This window comes from Bubalus kerabau, chromosome 11 (genome assembly GCF_029407905.1).
Source record: "Bubalus kerabau isolate K-KA32 ecotype Philippines breed swamp buffalo chromosome 11, PCC_UOA_SB_1v2, whole genome shotgun sequence".
Classification (NCBI taxonomy): domain Eukaryota; kingdom Metazoa; phylum Chordata; class Mammalia; order Artiodactyla; family Bovidae; genus Bubalus; species Bubalus kerabau.
This window is the reverse complement of record NC_073634.1, coordinates 40,000,081-40,020,326: the sequence shown is the minus strand read 5'-3', so window position 1 is coordinate 40,020,326 and position 20,246 is coordinate 40,000,081. Positions and strand designations below refer to the sequence as shown.

At 41.7% G+C, this 20,246-nt stretch overlaps 1 protein-coding gene across 3 annotated transcripts in view; it reads right to left on the bottom strand.

Annotated features, from left to right (window-relative positions):
• The window catches only part of SPTBN1 (spectrin beta, non-erythrocytic 1), a 212,922-nt gene that overhangs the window by 144,032 nt on the left and 48,644 nt on the right, over positions 1–20,246 (bottom strand). For all 3 annotated transcript variants that reach the window (XM_055540110.1, XM_055540109.1, XM_055540111.1), the window contains exon 2: positions 2,247–2,443. In XM_055540110.1, coding sequence (XP_055396085.1) covers positions 2,247–2,394 — 148 coding nt within the window. In that variant the 5' untranslated portion in view covers positions 2,395–2,443. The remainder of the gene's footprint in view (positions 1–2,246; positions 2,444–20,246) is intronic.

Genomic DNA, 20,246 nt, shown 5'->3' with positions numbered 1-20,246 from the left:
ATGAAAACTCAAGAAAATGAGGTAAGAGACTGAAGTACAAATCAATCCACTAGCACAGGACAGGATCATGGTTTCCATGAGGTTCCATGTTAGTGAATAAGCTAGAAAATAACACTCCAATTCTAGAGTGACTATCTGGTTAGTCATTTATTTGTACCCTCAAGTCAGGTAAGTTCAAGAAAGATCTTTAAGTCACCACTGCTCAAGAAATAAACTCTCCTAAGGGCAACTGAAAAATTTCCCACAGCATTCAGTTGGCTTCATCCCCAACATCCATTTCCCTCTTCCTCTTTTCCCATTATATTCCACACTTTTTAGCCTAGCTGTCTGGGTGGGACTGACCCCTCATCAACCCTACCACTCCCCATTGCCTGCACTCCAAGATGCACCCTGATTAGCTGATGTCAACCAGCATAACTTCTTATGACTCCCGTGGACAAAGGTTCTGAGAGAGGCATGTGAAACGAGCATAATCAGTCAAGCTGGTGAGGCTGGTCCCAGGGTCTCGGAGAAGCACAAGACTGGGCAATCAGAGGTGCACTTCTCTGCTGGATATCCTTTCAGACAGATCCGGAACCTAGGGCAGCCATCCTGGGACTCCAGGACCCAAAAGCCTACCTGATAATGGTGTCTACACCAGCAAGCAAAGCCAAAATGCAGAGAGACAGAAAATGGATCCTGGTCACACCATTTAAGGTCAGGAGCAAGTCTAGCTTAAAGGTGAATTTATCTACTGCTCTGTCACTTCTCTTTGTCATCTAAACCATTCAGGATTAAGTTCCGCCTCTAAGCAGTACATGCCTCTTAATCACATTATGCTGTAAAGGTAACAAAAAAGTGAGCTATCTTCACAATTAACAGTAAACTTACCGTTTTAAGCTGTGACTTCAATTTATAGGTCATAATTAAAGATATCAGGAAAAAATACATAAACCTGATTTTCTCACTCAGAAATCATTTTATTTGAAATCTCAAAGTACAGAGGCAAGATTCTGAATAAACTCCACATGGTTTACATGTATTCAGTACTGCTGACTTTTCACTGTGACTGAGCCCCTTCCTGATCTTCAGGGCCATCTCAGGACAGAACACTCCCTGCTCACCTAGGGCCCTGGTAAAAGTGTGCTTTAAGAACTGAACAGCAACAAGGGGGTGAGAAATCACAACGTAGGGGACACGTGCCTGTTAACTTGATCAATGGCAGACTTACCTGTATGAAATGTGCCCTCACCAGATTAAGCTACTGCTCTTCAGATCAAAAACTTCTGCCATGTGATACAAACTAACCTTAGCCACTCAAAGTAAGTACTGTAACACATCTGGTTAATTCACGTATCACAGTCCGTAAGTAAACATGTTTATCTGTATTCTGTTGACCCTTACACCAGCAGTCCCCAGCCTTGTTGGCACCAGGGACCACTTTCGTGGAAGACTATTTTTCCATGGACCAGGAGTAGAGGGGATGGTTTGGGGATGATTTGAATGCAGTACATTTGTTGTGCACTTTATTTCTAATCTAGAGCTGCTGCTGATCTGACAGGAAGTACCAGTCCATGGCCCAGAGGCTGGGGACCCCTGCCTCACACAACATGAGTTTGAATTGTGCAGGTACACTTACACAATTTTTTTCAATAAATATACAGATACACGGTAAATGTAAATCCTTATGATTTTCTTATTAACATTTTCTTCTTTTCTTCAGCTTACTTTATGGCAACAATATAGTATATAATACATTTAACTTACAAAATATGTATTCATCAACTGTTTATATTATTGATAAGCTTTCAGGTCAACAGTGGGCTATTAGTAGTAAGTTCTGACAGTGAGCTATTAGAAGTTAAGGTCTGGGGGAGTCAAAAGTTAAATGTGGATTTTCGAATGTGCAGCAGGTCAGTGTCCCTAACTCCCACGTCGTTCCATGGTCAACTGTATTTTTATGTCTAAGGTACAGTACACTTCAATATTCTGAAACGTAAGATGTGCTAAAAATAAAACAATCTGACAAACACAGGGCAACTTTTTCTGAATGGCTATACAAACACCCTGTGCTCTGAATCATTCTGGCCTTGAGACCGACAATTCTCCAAATAGGGGACTGGCCATCTTCTAAAATGGTCAGCTTGCTCTCGGAGGACATGGTCAAGTAGATATTAGTGTATTGTGCAAGGGCAACAGAGTGACTGATTTCAAAGGGATCTGTAAGGCATCCCAGGCCTCGATGATGGGGCGGGAGGGAGACCTACCTGCCAGAGCCTTGATGCGCGACCGCTCAAAGAGCCGTGCAGAGCTGTTCTCATTGTCCCAGTCGTCCACGTCCCAGCGGTTGTTGACATCGCTGTACTGCTGCTGGATCTCAATGTTGTCGTAGTCTGTGGCTACTGTGGTCGTCATCTTGGACCGTCTCAGCTGCTCCTCCACATCAGCGCCTTCTTACAGGTCTCTGAGAAAGAAAAGGAAAACCCTAGTCAGATGTCTAAGCCGTTGGTCCCTACAAACCTACTGAGCAAAGGTGAGCAGAAGGTAACACAGGTCCTATGTGCCAAGAGTAGGTCTTGGGAGTCCATCAGAGCTGGTTTGTAACGTCAGCAATGCCTCATAACATGTGTGTGACCTTGGCCGCAGCACTTAACATCTGAGACTCCGTTCCCCCAAACATTAAAGGGGGAAGATACCCTACAGATTGTTGAGAAGACTGAATGAGATGATAGATGCCCAACAAAGGGTGGGTTCTTCCTTCTTTCTAATGTTTAAACTTTGTAATTTTAGAATTTCATTGGAACTGGATGAACACCTCCATCAGGCTTCTGAATGAACAAAAAAATTTTTTTTATGTTTATTTACTTACTTGGCTGTGCCAGGTCTTAGATGCAGCATGTGGGATCTAGTTCCCTAACCAAGGATTGAACCCAGGCCGCCTGCATTGGGAGTACGGAGTCTTAGCCACTGGACCACCAGGGAAGTCCCTGAATGAACAAATTTATTTCTATTGTATGTCATCATAAACTATAAGCTTTTAGCTTCTCCTAGAAATTCATACAACGTGATGTGAGAGAACTAACATGACTTTATCTAACCATCTCATTTACATGTTAGAAAACTGATGCCTAATATTAAATGACATAGTAAACCTAGATAGCATATTGAAAAGCAGAGACATTACTTTGCCAACAAAGGTCTGTCTAGTCAAGGCTATGGTTTTTCCAGTGGTCATGTATGGATGTGAGAGTTGGACTGTGAAGAAGGCTGAGCACCGAAGAATTGATGCTTTTGAACTGTGGTGTTGGAGAGGACTCTTGAGAATCCCTTGGACTGCAAGGAGATCCAACCAGTCCATTCTGAAGGAGATCAGTCCTGGGATTTCTTTGGAAGGAATGATGCTAAAGCTGAAATTCCAGTACTTTGGCCACCTCATGTGAAGAGTTGACTCATTGGAAAAGACTCTGATGCTGAGAGGGATTGGGGGCAGGAGGAGAAGGGGACGACAGAGGATGAGATGGCTGGATGGCATCACTGACTCGATGGACGTTTGAGTCTCAGTGAACTCCAGGAGTTGGTGATGGACAGGGAGGCCTGGTGTGCTGCGATTCACGGGGTTGCGAAAAGTCGGACACGACTGAGCCACTGAACTGAACTGAACTGAGTGACAGTACTGGTGGTGTTTAACAGGCATCAAAAAAGTGACTAAATAATGACTGAAATTATGTATATGACTGTGTTATTTCAAATTCTACTACCAACCCCAATACCCCCGCCTCAGGGGCCCAACCATGGCCACAGTGTTTTACAGGGATAAATGGGAATTCTCAGAACTTTGGTCTCAATGTTTGGCCCACTGACATCTTTGCTGTATCACAGGGCCCTCAAGAGAGTTAGGTGAAACATATTTAGCTGTAAATATATAGCTTCTCCCTTCAATATAGCTATTATTCATTCATGGAACCAAAATGTACTGAGGACCCAGTACATGCTCAGCACTGTTCCTGATGCCGGGGATAACAGTAAACAAGGTAAGGACCCAGCACTAGTGAAGCTTATGCCCTAGTAGGGCGAGCTGGACAAACAGCACACAAGAAAAGGCAAGACAGCTGAAAGAAAATAAAATGAAGCTAGAACGATGTGACAGAGGATAACATCAATAATGCTGTGTTAGAAACTTCAAAGCTGCTCAGAGGCCAGACTTAATCATTCTTACCACAAAAAGGAAATGATAATTATGCGAAGTGATAGAGGTCTTAGCCAATGCTACGGTGGTAATCATACTATATTATATAAACATATCAAAACAACATATCTTACACCGTTTTAAACTTACAAGCTTAAACTTATATGTCGGTTATATCTTAATTTAAAAATAAAACAGAGAAGAATGGATGAATGGCTATTTTAGAGCTGGTGGTGGGTCAGGGAAGGCCTGAGTCAGTATGTAAACTGAGACCTCAATGATCTTTCACACTCAGATCAAGAAGAATAACGTTCTCAGCAAAGGAAACCGCACGTGTAACGGCCCTACGGTAAGACCAGCACAGCTCGTTGGAGGAATGAAGAGCTCGGTGCGGCCAGAGTCAGGTGGGCAGAGTGAGAGACAAGGAGATGAGGATACAACAGCAGGTGGGGCCAGACACGAAGGGCGGTTAAGTGTGATGGAAGACACAGCAGGCTTTTAACCTAAAAACTGACGTCACTGGACGAATGTCTTTAAAAGGTCAATCCTGGTGCTGTGTGAAAAACAGATTCTAGGAGGCAAGGATATGTGCTTAAGTTGTATCAGTGTAGTCAAAATTCTTGCATGTTTTATATACATAATGATCCGAGTAAATTAAAAAAGGGAAGAGGAAAAAAGATGCCTACCCTCCTCCACTTAGTTGTGGGAAAATGTCCCAAGGAAAAAGATGTTTGTCATCTCCCCCACTATCCTGCCCCACCTGCCCCATCTTAAGATTCAAAAATGATAAGATTTTGTACCTGGATGCTCATTTCATGAAAACCTCATTCAGTGTGCACCAAGAATGCGCACAGAGACCAGAGTTAGCAGACCCAATCGCTGGAGCTCTAATCAAACCAGACACCACCTGGCAATCACAAAGGGACCACTTGAGCTGATTTTTTCCCACATGTGGCACAGAACAAAGAAAACAAACAAAGCCACAAACGCAGAATTACTGTTCTTCAAAACGTAGCTTTTCTCAAGCTGTAGCACAGAAGCACACGTGGCCCATGCAACCAGGTTTCTGTGGACAATAAACTGAACTGCACCTCAAGCAGTGTAACAATTGGTGGCAAAAGCACAGACACCCCCTCTCACCACTAGCTGTTTTCTCACAAGCTGTTGAAGAACATCACCAGCACATCCTCCATGTTCCTAAGTGAGAGGTACCGTGTCCACCTCACAACTGAGCCATGCAGCTGTAACTCACAGAGTCAGCCACCTCTGCTCAAACAGAAACTTCTTGGATGGGAGTACACTCCCAGATTCCCATCGAGGCAGACATTATCATGTCAACAACATACATTTATCAGTAGATTAATTTTAACACCTCCATTAGCAATGTATTTAGAAGATTTCATAAAAACAGTAAAATTCAGACACCTAAGCCAGTGAGTGTATCTATAGAAGAATCTTACAGTTGCTTTCAACATCCACAGTCATAATCCCTTCAAAAAGAAAATCAATATTGTTATGTACCATTTAACCTTGGAGATGTTAATTTTTAGGACTCCATTAAAACCAAAGATTTCTACAAAATTTAGCCTTGGAGGATGGGATCTCTAAGGGGAAAAGTGTGAAAGTACTATTAATTCCAAAATGTTTAAGCCAACCCAAGGTGAAATCTGACTACCACGTACCTCTTTCCAGATTTGTTTTGGCTATTTGGTGCCACCTGCTGACCGATGAGAACAACCCACACCACTCCAAGGCAGTGACCAACCTGGGCTCCACCACCCGCCACCCCGACCCCCGCCAACCTCTGACTGTACAGTAAGACCAACTACAACCCATAAATCTTCCAACCACTGACTTATCCACAAATTCCTCAACAAGCAAGTATTGGGTCCTTGACGCAAGTTTAAAATAAGTAATTTTAAGAATATAAGCACAGGTTTTCTACATTTTCTTCCAGTTTTTTTTTTTTTTTTTTTGACGTGGACAATTTTAAAAGTCTTTATTGAATTTATGACAATTCTACTTCTGTTTTATGTTTTGGTTTTTTGGCCACAAGGCATGTGGGATCTTAGCTCCTCAACCAGGGATCAAACTGCACTCCGTGCATTAAAAGGCTAAGTCTTAATCACTGGACCGTCAGGGAGGTCCCTCTAAGTTTTCTTCTTTAATGGTGTTCTTTAATAATGCCATTGCTCCTCCAAACCTCAAGAGGGGACTGGGAAACAAGAGTTCCTATGGGTCTATAAACAAAAGAAATATGATTATATTATTTTTGGTTGTTTCACTTGAGCTCCTAAGAACTTGGATACCAGGGGCATTTTTTTCCTCAATGTTCTCTGTCCAAAGACAATACCCGCGCCAAACTATAGTGTGTTCATGATGACAGAATTTTTAAAAAAACTTCAGGGGTATGTCAAAGCTGAAAATCCCACCTCCCCATCAGGGCCGTAGTGAAAAGGTGCCTCTAGGTATTCAAGAGCAACGGCGCAGGAACCTGACGGTGAAGGAACTTCAGAGACAAGGCAAGAGCATGGACGAGCGCATGTCCTTGACACAGGGATTCCAGAAAGTCCAGCAAGCAACACACATCACTATCGTATAACCCACTTCAACAAGGACAATGGTGTCAGCTGCGGGGCCAACTTACAGCACACATACAGGTGTCCCCAGGAGGTTATCTATGAAGGGCTAGATTTTCCCAAGGTGCTATCAGTCATGTGTCCCAAGGGCCAGTGAAGCAATCTGTACTTCAATGGCTGTGGGAAGATTAGGAGGAGAGAAGAGAGGTGGGCTGCCCATCTTGGAACCCTGCCTGGTGGTTGGTCTGCCATCAGAAAAGCTGGAGAGGACTGTTTAAGGCTGGCGTGAGATAAAACCACCTCCACTGCTGAGAGGGATTCTTACTGCCTCCCTGGCTCAGTGAGGGCCTGAATTCCGACTTGATCACCACAGCAGGAATCCATTAAATAATCCTTGAGTGAATAAAAATCACTGATACCCTAGATGTGATATGAATAAAACCCATGTCTTCTGTGGCTACATATTGGGAAGATAATTAGAAGGGCATCTCTACTCTTTTCTTACCACGTGAGAGTGTGTGTGTGTGTTTAAGTAAGGAATAAGTTAAAAAGACAAGCCCCTTCCACAAATTAGTCTGCTCTAATCCTCTGTCCTTCTCTAATTCCTATGAACTAGAATTTTCCAAAAATACAGACATTCCACAAAGCTTTATCATTTTCTACTTCATGAAGAAGACAACTTTATTCCTTCAAGCTGGCAAAGACAGAAATAGATGAGGAAACTATTATTGTAGCCCTACCAGGCAAAGAGGTGCCGCCGGCTTTGGCCTGTGTGGCCACAAGGTCACAAACAACAGAAAAGAAATTGGAGCTTCACCACTCCCAGCTTTGGGAGTTGAGTTATTAGTTCTCCTCTTCTTTGAAAGTCAACACCTGGCAAAGTCTAGAGGGAAAACATGATCTGTTTATTTTCCAAGGTACCAAATCTATTTTCCCTGTCACATGGGTATTAGATCAACGCACAGGGTTTTGTTCTTTATGGTTTATCTCCAGGTTTCCTTCCAACGCCCTCTTCTGTTTTGTGGAATGATGTTATCTGCTACTCTGTGCCAACAATCACGACCCGGATGGCTAAGGGCAGAGTCTCCTAAGGATCACCAAGCCAGTGTCTACAACTAAACTCATTCTTTCCTCCAAACCCCATTTACCGCTGCCTCACTCCCTCACTGAACGACACCTCATTTTCCTAACTGACCTCAGCTAGAAACCTCGTGGTCATCCTTCACTTTTCTCTCCTCCCATATGCAGGCCCCCTGGTTCACTGCACCTCCTGAAAAATCTCAAATTGGCTCAAGCAATAGCTTCTCATTCCAGAGCCTCACCTCTGATTTCAACCCCTAACCCACTCCCCTTACACTGCCGCCAGAGGGACCTTTCTAATATGTAATTCTAATCACTTGATTCCCACAACTAAAATCCACCAAATGCCCCCAACCTTCAGAGTAAAAAATCCATATGCCTTCCGAATAATGCCCAGAACCCTGTGACGAGAAATGAGAATGTCTGTGAGGGGCCAGCCCAGCTCTCCAGCCTGGTTTCAGTAGTCGTCTCCTCAAGTCTTACAACTCATGAAGGAAAAGGCATACTCTGGTCTCACCTCCAAACTACAGCCTAGAACAACTCTTTGCTCTTTCCACAAATGCTAGCTGAGGTGTTACCTTATCCCAGAAGCCACACCTGGTGCTTCCTCCACTACCACCACCCGGTCTGAGTTAGGCAGCCCACCTATGTCCTCCCTCCTAGGCTTCTCATACACCTCTACCCTATCACTATAAGACTGTTTCATAATTTCAAAATATCTACTTACTAACCATCAGCAGGACATAGACTCTTAAGTTCAAGTCTCCATCACAATGTCCTTATATTTCTCAACTCCCAGCAAGGTACCTAGAAGCATTAAATACTGGCCAATTATTTATGGACTGGCTGGGTGAGTGGGGAGACTGGATGGAGGATGGGAAGGTGAGGCCACAGAAGCAACGGCAATGCAAGCTGCCACACTGGTACCGTCTCCATCAGTCATATAAAGCCCAGAACACACACTCTCCTGAGCTACACAGATCTGCTGGGCTCTCTGCTTTCAAGGCAGTCACGCTTTTAGACTAGGCAGTTAATGAAAATGCACATACATTTAATAAAGTGCTTCTCTACACACATATTAAAATTTGTTTCCCTTTTTAATTTAGTTTTTGTCCATGAAAGTAATTTATTTTTTGTCCCAACTACTCAGATATCAAACAGCAAAGCAACAAAGAGAGAATAAATGGAATTTCCATTGGCACTACATACATGCACAAACATACTTCATTAGTACCCAATATTAATTAAAGACTTAAATAAACTAAATAAGAAGGTGACTTAACATTTGCCAACCCTTTTTGAGGAGGAAAACCATATGCTAACCATTACTTCAACAGGACTCACAAATCCAAATGTTCTTCAGACACTTAAAAAAACCCCCTCACGTCGCTCACAAAAAAAACTTGAAAAAGGATACATTGGACTGCTGGTGGTCTCATCTTAAAAAAACAAAAAGATCTTGCTCTGGGACTCTGGAGGGACCAAACTACATTTGAAAGGTTCCAGAAAGGGACCTCTGAGAGAGTTCTGCCTTAACCCTCTCGACTCTTCAGTGGCCAGAAAGCAAGAGAGTCACACCCTGTTCACAGTTTGCCCCTGAAGCTTTCTGCAGCACAGCACGTGTCAGCCAAGAGGGAGGAGTCTCTGCAAGAAGCCACACCTGGAATCACTGTGATGAATAAATCTGGCTAACCAAGCATTGCTCAGGTTCATGGAGCCAGTTCCACAAAAAGGCCCAGAAGTCCATCCTAAACAATGCTCTCTGCTCACCAACACCAGGACGCCCAGGAAAAGTCCCAGCGTGATAGCTGACAACATAACAAAAGGCACACAAAGTCCTTCAGAAACGTTTACCATTCACTTTTGCGATTATCTAGTTTATTTGAAACTTTTTATGGGAACACATCTACTGTACAAAGAGTATGATACAGCTGCATAAAGCAGCCAAAATTCATTGACTCAGACCATTTTGAGAGGGAAGGGTGCTCAAAGACCTGTTTAAACTTAAATCTCACTAACAAAGGTGGTCTTCAAATACTCTATAGTCATCTTAACATCTGTCTGCTTTACTTATGAGTGACAGAGTGTGTTAAAAATCTACCACTATGATTGTGGATTAACACGCTTTCCCTGTAGCTCCCTGGATACATGCAAAATCATAATTATCTTCTTGGTGGGTTGTCAACATTATGAAATATTCTGACTTTATCCCCATGCATATATTAATTCTACTTTTTTTTTTGAACCATAGAAAGCAAAGTAAATTTTAATATTTATATAATCATTACAAACATAGTATGTTCTTTATAACCATCTTTTCTGGATTTGTTTCAAAGTCAACACTGCATTTGAAATGCAAGTTACAGAAACAGTAAAACTACTTTTATTGATAGTAATATTTGCCTGTCCCTCCCCACCCTCATTCTGCTCTTTAAAGTCATTTTGTTTTAGGTATGTCTCTTATTTTTTATTCTAATCCAAGAGTCTGTCATTTAGTGGGCAAATATAACCCATGTATATTTATTAGGATTACTGCTATATTTGAAGTTTCAACCAAATTATTTTGCTTTCTATCTTAATTAACAAAATGTGGAAACTGGGGCCTGAAGACTTAAAACAATAGGATCAAATCATACAGCCATGAACCCAACATCTGTAATTTTTTATCACCACTGAATCTAGAGCCACTAGAATCATCTAATCTTTAAAATGCAGAGAGCTGATGAGGCTGGCAATCAATGAGAACTCTCTCTCTGCTCTCTCTCTCTCTGCTAAGTTGCTTCAGTCCTGTCCGACTCTGTGCGACCCCATAGACGGCAGCCCACCAGGCTCCCCCGTGCCTGGGATTCTCCAGGCAAGAACACTGGAGTGGGTTGCCATTTCCTTCTCCAAAGCATGAAGTGAAAAGTGAAAGTAAAGTCGCTCAGTCGTGTCCGATCTTCGAGACCCCATGGACTGCAGCTCACCAGGCTCCTCCATCCATGGGATTTTCCAGGCAAGAGTACTGGAGTGGGTTGCCACTGCCTTCTCCGAATGAGAACTCTAGTACTATTAAAAACAACTTAATTTTTTTGCTGGCTTACTTTATGCTGAGCATGGTGCTTTATTTGCTTTTTCATTAGTCATCTCCAGTAACCTTCAGAGCTAGATACCATTATTGCCTTATTTTATAGATTAATAAATTTATTAATTAAATAAATTAATATTTATTAATTTAATTATTTATTAATTGCTCTGCCAGTGGTGGTGGAGCAAGGAACTGAGGAAGCCAGGAGGGTTTGAACCAAGTATTTATGACTATATGAATGAATAAGTAGCTTGTGTTTTGAGGAACAACCCTTTAATAGTGATCCATATCAGAAAACTATCTAATGGACCCAAAGTTCTTTAATAAATAAGAAAATAGATTAGCCTCCTTCAAAGCCTAATTACCATGTAAGGCAGGCAACCCACGTAGCCAGGTGTCCTAGCTCACATATTCCCAAATGGGGACAATATTTCCCAAAGAATGAAAATTCACTTGGGGGTTGGGGAAAAAAAGTTTCTTTCATGTAAGTACAGATATGGTATATCCGTGAAAAGATATGAAAGGAATATGAAAAACAGGTTAAGAAACCACTGTCCAGGCTAAAGAAAACGTGTGTATTACCTTTAAGCAAATTAAGACTTGAAGGCAGGGCTTAGAAGACAAGAACATAAGAGCACATTACTTTGTACTAAAGAATTGGAATTTCATATACCATGGGTCCCATTCATCACATCTCTGATGTAAAAACTCACAGTAGTGACTCCTGCCTCACACTAACATAAGTAATTCAGGGAAGCAGTGATGGTTTAGCCATCTTCTGTCTACAACACTCAAAGCCTAAAGCACTCACAACAAACCTTCTGCTACAGACTGAATGTTTGTGCTTCCTCCCACCAAAATTCACATGTTAAATCCTAACACCCAATGTGATGGCATTTGGAGCTGGGCCTTGGGAGGTGATTAGGTCACCTAATGGAATTAGAAACCCCAGAGTGTACGCATTCCTTCCATCATGTGAAGACACAGCAGGAGACACGGACCAGGAAGACACGGACCAGGAAGCAGGCCCTCACCAGACACCAAATGTGCCAGCACTTTGATCGTGGACTTTCCAGCCTGCAGAGCTACGAGAAATAAATGTTGTTTATATACCACCCAGACTATAATATGTTGTAACAGCAGCCCATACAAACTAAGACCCTTTCATTCCCAACATTCAGAAGTAACTTCTTTACTATCCAGATGATAGATGTCACTGGAAGGCCAGTTCTAATTTTATGAATAAAGTTCTAGTGATAAATTTTATTTTCTAATATGGGCAAATTAAAATAGGTTCTACTACTTGGAGGAGCAAAATTAACCCTTACTATAAAGAAAATTACATATTTTAAAAGATTCACTATCAGAAGATACATTGACCATAATTCATTTTATAACAATCTGTTTAAAATATCACATCAAGGTGGCTTAAAAACTTATCATTACTATACAGTATGGCCAAGAATATTATTCTCTAAGGAAAATTACAATGTAGGGGGAATAACAAGGCATCTCCCATTTTATAAACTTTACAATGAACAGTGAAATTATAAACAGATTTATTGAGTGTCTTTAAACAAAATAAAAATTATTATATACTGCATAGAAATTTATCCCCATGTACTATTCATACATTAAAATTTTAAACAAAGTACCTTATTTCTTTTCTCTACCTATATATGATACCATCTAGATTCTAAATACAAATTTGTAAGGTCTAAAATTTTTTAACACTAGCTTTATTTCAAAAAAAGACTTGCAAAAGTAAGGTCAGCTTTTCCTGTATCTACCTATAAGCCTGAAAATCACCTAATGTGAACCAATTGAAAACATTTAAAAATAATTCCTATTAAAATACAGGCTTCCTCATATACTTTACAGTTATCCTTGGTTTTGTTCTATTAACATAGAAAGGCAATTACAATTGAAATCATTACCTCAATGCAGACCTAACATCACGGTCTTATAGCCAACGTGGAGTTTCTGAGCCACTATAAATAACCACTTTGGTCTTACTTTTACTTCCAGATAGTTTTAAATTACGTTAGGATGTCAGTCTAATGGTACTGCTGTCAAAACGCCAATCCTGACTTTGAGTGAGCTTGGCATTTCACAGCCTTATTCTTTGGGAAATGGTATCAGGTATGAGTGCCTGCACAACAGAGGAGAAATAACGTGCTATTTGGAAGCTGACTTTTACTTCTAGAACAGCCCATTGCCAAAATCCTCTGCAAATCTTATCAAGTGAAAACGCATATCTCAATTTTCTGGAATAATGATCAAATGACAGAAAAATGTAAAACCACAATGCAAGGCAGCGCTACAGGAAATGATGAACAAGGTACACACACTAAGATCCATGAGAGCTGGGGTCCTGCCTGTCCTGCTAACCTTTATACCCTCAGCACCAGCACTTCAGCCCCCGCAGATGCTCAAAAACAATGGTGAAAGAAAACGGCGCGAGGCATGGGCAGCGTCACCAAGGAACATTCTAATGCTGGGGCACAATGCCTCCTTCTGCCTAAATTATATGAATCCTGGATCCAGATAAACTGTAACTGTTATGTAAGGGGTGACAGTCTCCTAACTCAGATTCATTTAGGAAAGAATGAATTTTTATAAGAAATTTCTTTTCAACTCACAAAGTATGAAGGGTCATATCTGGACAGGAATGGAATAATCACAAATTTCACAAATCTCATTTGGGATAAATAAACATACTGATCTTAAATATGTCATATTCTGAGAATCATTCCCCTTTGCAAAATGGCTAAGATCTTAGGCTTATCTAATAATACCAATTTCCAAAGGTTTAAATATTACAATATGAATTCATTTGTCTTGAAAAGCAGTTCAAACAAGCCTCACTGCTTGGATTTATACTTTAGCAGCAAACCCTCCCCTCTGTGTGACTGGTAAATGTTTCCCAAACTATTTAGAAATCTGCAACTTTTCAAATAAACAAAATGAGTAAAGGTTGGCCTATGATACTCGAAAAGGAAAAATGACATCAATCCCGGAAAGAAACATTCAAATAATCACCATTTTAACAGGATCAAACCTCTACTACCAAAATTTGTTTAAACTTTCTCAATTTGGAAAAAAAAAAGTTTGTTCTTTTTTAAAAAAAACTTTTAACAATACAGACTGAAACCCATACGAATCCTACACTTTACTGTTTAAAACTTGATTACAAAGGTCCTCAGCACCAAGCCTGGTAACAAAGGTCAGTTAAAGCAAATGTGGAGATTCCCTTTCACTTTTGGTAATATTTAAACACAGATATTGGGCTTCCCAAGTGGCCTTAGTGGTAAACAACCCATTTGCCAATGCAGGAGATGTAATAGACACAGGTTCAATCCCTAGGTTAGGAAGATCCCCTGGAGGAGGGCATGGCAACCCACTCCAGTATTCTTGCCTGGAAAATCCCATGGACAGAGGAGCCTGACAGGCTACAGTCCATAGCGTCGCACAGAGCTAGACATGACTAAGTGACTTAGCATGGCATAGGAGAAAAATGAGCCACCCTGGTTAAAATACTGCCTAAGCTTAGAATTACAGAGGATCTCTCTGATACAGAACCAAGTATGTGTTCACTGTAGGTGACCAGACATGAGCACACACATCCACTGAAGGGCCAAGCCATAACCCAACCAATGTTCCAAACTGGGCAGAAAGGCAAAGAAGCAAGCACAACCTGCCATATTTTGCTTGGCTCCCGCTCTATTGCTCAAATTACTTCAAAATGAAAATGAGGTCTTAGCTGGTGAAGTCCTCAATCGGGTTCAAAAGCAAAAGCACACCAAGGCTACACTGTACAGCACAGGGAATTACAGTCATTATCTTGAAACAACTTATTTTCTGTTGTTTAGTTGCTCAGTCGTGTCCAACTCTTTGCAACTCCATGGACTGAAACATGCTAAGGTTCCCTGTCCTTCCAGCATCTCCCAGAATTTGCTCAAACTCATGTCCATTGAGTCAGTGATACCATCCAACCATTTCATCCTCTGTCGCCCCCTTCTCTTGCCCTCAATCTCTGTCAGCATCAGGGTCTTTTCCAATGAGCCAGCTCTTCAAGTCAGATGGTCAACGTAATTGGAGCTTCAGCATCAGTCCTTCCAATGAATATTCAGGGTTGATTTCTTTTAGGATTGATTGGTTTGATCTCCTTGCTGTCCAAGCATCAATTTTTTGGCGCTCAGCCTTTCTGATGGTCCAACTCTCACATCCACTCATGACTACTGGAAAAACCATAGCTTTGACTATACCAACCTTTGTTAGCAAAATGATGTCTATGCTTTTTAACACACTGTTTGTCATACCTTTTCTTTGTAGGAACAAGCGTAATAACCTATAATGGAGTATAATCTACAAAAATACTGCATCACTATGCTACATACCTGAAACTAACATAATACTATAAATTAACTATACCTGAATTAAAATATTGATAATTAAAAAAATTTTTTTTTTTTTTAAGGAGAGAATGCAAAGGAAACCAGCAACCTTCCCTGTTTCTGCAGCAGAAGGATATAGGCTTAAAAGAACAAGAATCAGAGGATCCAGACAGCTTTGAATTTAAGAGTTCCCTGGTGATGTGATTTTGGAAACTATTTTTTAATTTCTTATCTGACCAAAGTCAAGCCTGTACTGTCATCTCCTTGTTATGTTATTAACAACATATTTTAAAAATACGTTATTAATAAACCAATTTTCTACTTCCCAAAATATCTACAACATAACACACACTTTAGTTTTTTCTTCCTCCAAACACTTTCAAAGAAGTTTGCTGTTTCTTTTGTCAAACTCAGAAACGGAGTAAAGAATGAACAGGACAGGAGGACAATTTAGAGAACTGGAGGGAATCAAATTATGTTAGCATCCGTTGATTCTGTGCAGAGAGAAAATGGAGTGGGCACCTCAGCAGTGGCTCGATTTTTAGTGGTGTCTGAGAGAACTCTAAAGCTGCCTTTCCTGCATTAAATGCGAATTTCAACCCAGAAAGTATCCTAATTAGGAAGGCTTTCTTTTTTTTAATATTCATTTATTTAGCTGTGCCATGTCTTAGTTGTGGCATGTGGGATCAAGTACCCTGACCAGGGATCAAACCCGGACCCCTTGGGTTGGGAGTGCACAGCATAGCCACTGGACCACCAGGGAAGTCTCAGGAAGGCTTTCTAATCTCATATCAGCAGAGACGTTCTCTCTCAATCATTTGTGACTTTAAAGATAGGGACAAAGAACTGAGTCAGCCTAAACATTCCTTTCTCCAGGAAGGCTCTTCTGAAGCCCCCAGCCCAGGGCATCCTGTTAAATCTTTTCTTCATGGCATGTACCAAGAGTGTTTAAAAAATTACCTGTTAAAAGATTAGCTTACCTTATTTACCATACTCTCTATGAATTACTAGTTATCTCTTTTTAGCAACATATCCCTAGGTATAATGCTTAGCACATGGTAGACAATAGGTAAACATTTAATGAATAAGCTTCATATGGAAAACTTTTTAATCGTCCAATGGTATTAGATGCACTTTCCCTAACAGAGCAGCTGTACCAACAAAAAATTTCCAGTTTATCCAAAGGTAACTTTGTTCAAATTAAAGCCATATATAGTAAAAACTCAAACAAAACTGAAATAAATCTCCTAAGAATTATTTATATTTTACATTTTCTACTATACTTATAACATTAAATTTTTTGATTTCCCATAATCACCAAAGGAAAAACTTCAAACCGCAACCTCAAACGTCTATCTAAATTACAAAGGCTGATTTCCCAAGTCAAGTCTTTATTGCTGGCTGAATAGCAATACTCACTGAGGGTTGGCTGCAAAGCTAAAAGGTAGTGGTAGAGATTCAAAGCCTAGTGCCCAGGCTGGTCAACACTTTGCTCATCACCAGAAGGCACACTCAGCAACACAGAGGACCCTGGACCAAGAAGGGGCTCCTAATTATTTAAGAACGTATCCTACATTTAGATTTTTTAACTACCCAAAGTTAGAAGAGCTGAAAACTGACAGGAGTGCAAAGAAAACGTGGTCAGCGCAACAGGAAGCAGCAGAAGGCAGGGCCACTGTCAGAAATAAAACCATCACCAAGGGTTCTGAGCAGCTCAGAGTGTCCAGACACGGGCAGCCAGGCTGTAAGACACCTTGGGAGTCCAGGCCAAAACTTAGGACCCCCGAGGGGAAAACACTCTTAAAGCGACACCAGACAACTCTCTTTAAGTAGCTTAGGAGCTCTCATGTGGGCGCTGGCACAGACTCCTTGGCAGGCTGTGAGCAACAAATTCATAGTGACTCAGGGTTAGAAGGAGCTTTCTAACAACTAGAGCTGTCCAAAAATGCAAAGGGCTGGCCAGAGAGCAAGGGAGTTCACCAGCATCGGCAGAGGCTCACCCGGGGTGGGTAAGTATTAAGTATCGTTTGACAGAGCAGCCGCAGCGGGCTGAGTACTGGGTGCAAAGAGGGGCTGCAGGAATTCCAACATCCCTTTCAACTAACAGGCCTCTGTGGTTTGGTTAACCACAAAGTGTTCACCGTTCTTCTGATCACACATTGTAGTCATAAGTACAGTGCTCACAATGTGGCTCCCCAGGCATGCACCATACCCCCTTCCGTGGGGCTGAGCATATTCCGAAAGAACGGTTTTTCCTATTTTTAACGGAATCTTTTATTACTTTAATTACAACCATTCTTTGTTGGGGTATTTTCATATTAAGAGAACGTCTGCATTCTCTTTAAAATAAAAGTACTCTTCTGCAAACATTTATAAACATTCACATTGGGTTTCACAACCCCATGGGAAAAAATGGGCAAAAGGTTTTGAGAATGCCTTTTATATTTTAATGAAAACATTAATTTTAAGAGGACCACTGGAAATATTTATCATTGCAACTATTTTATTAGTTAAGTTTATACTCTTTAATATCACAGGTAGCAAATAAAACATCTGTTCATTAAAAAAAAAAAACTTCCTTAGAAAATACTGCCCATGCTGATGTGACATATTTTTGAGGGCATTATTATTGAGTCAGGGATTTTGTCCTTCACAAAAAGTGGAGACATTCCTGCTATCTGAACAGATGTGAAGATACAAAAGTTTTTTATCTAAGGAAGTCACAGAACATCACAATATGAAACAGCTTGTGCGTTTTAATTCTTCTGTTGATACAGCTTATATGAAAACCTTTCTTTGATTCTTCAGTCTGAGGAGGAGACTGTATCTGCGTTTCAAATTTCCCTAAGAAATTACTCTGTGATTCTCCTGATCAGAGTTTTGCTCTAACGGTGGGGACTGGACTCCATCAGTCCCACCCACTGTACTTAAAGGTGCTCACATATCCAGCATCAGTCACTTTGCAGCTTAGTTCTGACATAAGGATGGGGATACTCAGAAGATGAGCTGGTGACAAACCAGATAAACAACCAAGGTACCACACTGCTGCCAAACTGGTTTTATTTTGGCTATTTTAAAATGCAGTTCCCAGAAGCATCTTTATCTCACCCATTTTCTATAGGCAGATCATGACACCACCAAAACATGTCTGAAAAAAAGTGAACGTATATGTTTGGAAGCATCAAGAAAACATGAGAAAGCCATTCACTGCAATCACACTAAGCTATGGGACAATGAAGAGTTAGGCATTTAGCAGTTCCTAAGCCAGAAGCTGGTTGGTTTTGCCTTATGGTGATGGGTCTCTAGGGCTTCCCTTATGGCTCAGCTGGTAAAGAATCTGCCTGCAATGAGGGAGACCTGAGTTCGATCCCTGGGTTAGGAAGATCCCCTGGAGAAGGGAAAGGCTACCACTGCAGTATTCTGGCTTGGAGAATTCCATGGACCGTATAGTCCATGGGGTCACAAAGTGTCAGGTGGGTCTCTGACATTGATGTGCTTCTTGAAAAGAACTGATTGATACATTCAAAGACAGAAAGAGAAGGCCTGTTTGTAAGACCAGGGATGAGAGCATGGATCAACATGGTGACCTACAATGATGACCATTCTCAAGCTTATGGAGACTTTTTGCGTTTTCACCTTGGATACTTTGAAATTCCTCAGATTCTCTGAGGGACTAGGGAGCCGCTGTCGAAGAGATTTCTCTAAAATGCATGTTGCCCCACACTGGTCTGTAGAAGGACGACAGGAAGTGTGCTGGTCTTCTTCGTATGCTCTGACTGCAAAGGCACTAAGCAAGTGAGCAAACAGACCCCTCACATGACACCTAGTCTTCCGTGTACACAGAGCATTGAAAGACTGGCCGAGTTCCCGCGAGATCATTCTCCTGTCTCCAGATGGAAAGAAACAGAGTGAAACACATCAGAATGGAGACTCCAGCCTCTGGGGGCAGGCGGAGATTGGATGACCAGGGTCCAAAAATGTCTCTTCTTTTACACCAATAAGCTCAGTAGAATAAGCTCTACAAGGGAACAAAATTTGTTTTAAACTTTGGGATCACTACCAGAAGACTAAGAATGTACTCAGTTGCTGAAACCCTTCTTAGTGGAAAATCCAGTGCCAGCTTCACAGGCAGGGAGGGTCACCCCCAGAGGGACCATGCAGGGCTGACAAGCGCTCTCTCCTCAGAGGCGAGCTGGCTGCTGTGTCAGCCCTGGAGTCTGTGCAGAGCTCCCTCTTGACTGAAGGGAGGCACAGCCAACAAACACGCGCCCTCTTCAACCTGACTGCTCACCACTCACACACACTCCAGGAACTCTCTCTCTAAAGTTCCAGAAAGTTCCTGCTAACCAGCTCGACAGGCTTTCCAGGTGAGGGATGAGGTGTCCCCTCCCCCTTGCTCTCAGCGTACATTTCAAAAAGAAGAAGAAGAAAACAAAATCGGCAAGGCCAGCACTTGCCCTTGGTTTTGCACTGAGCTAGAGTTTTCATTAACACGTCTCTGACTGAGGGCTGCTGCTGCTGCTAAGTCACTTCAGTCATGTCCGACTCTGTGCGACCCCATAGACGGCAGCCCACCAGGCTCCCCCGTCCCTGGGATTCTCCAGGCAAGAACACTGGAGTGGGTTGCCATTTCCTTCTCCAATAGAAGTCCGTTAATCTTTACATCCAGGACTGTGCAGGCAATGCAGGCTGGGAGCTGTCACCTATTCATATGCATTTTGGCTCAAGACACACTCTCTGAAGTGAGTATTTATCTGACTTCCTCTAAATGGCAGGAGGTCTCTTCCATCTCTGCTGTGCCTCTCTTGCCAGAAATAGACAGTGAGGTCAGGAGCAGCCTCTCTGATGTAAACCAGCTCCTCACAGAGCAGCAGGTGGGAGGCAGGGAAATCAGACCACTCTGGGGGCCTGACATCCCACAGGAGCTCAGCGCACGCCGCCCAGTGCGGCCTATAATT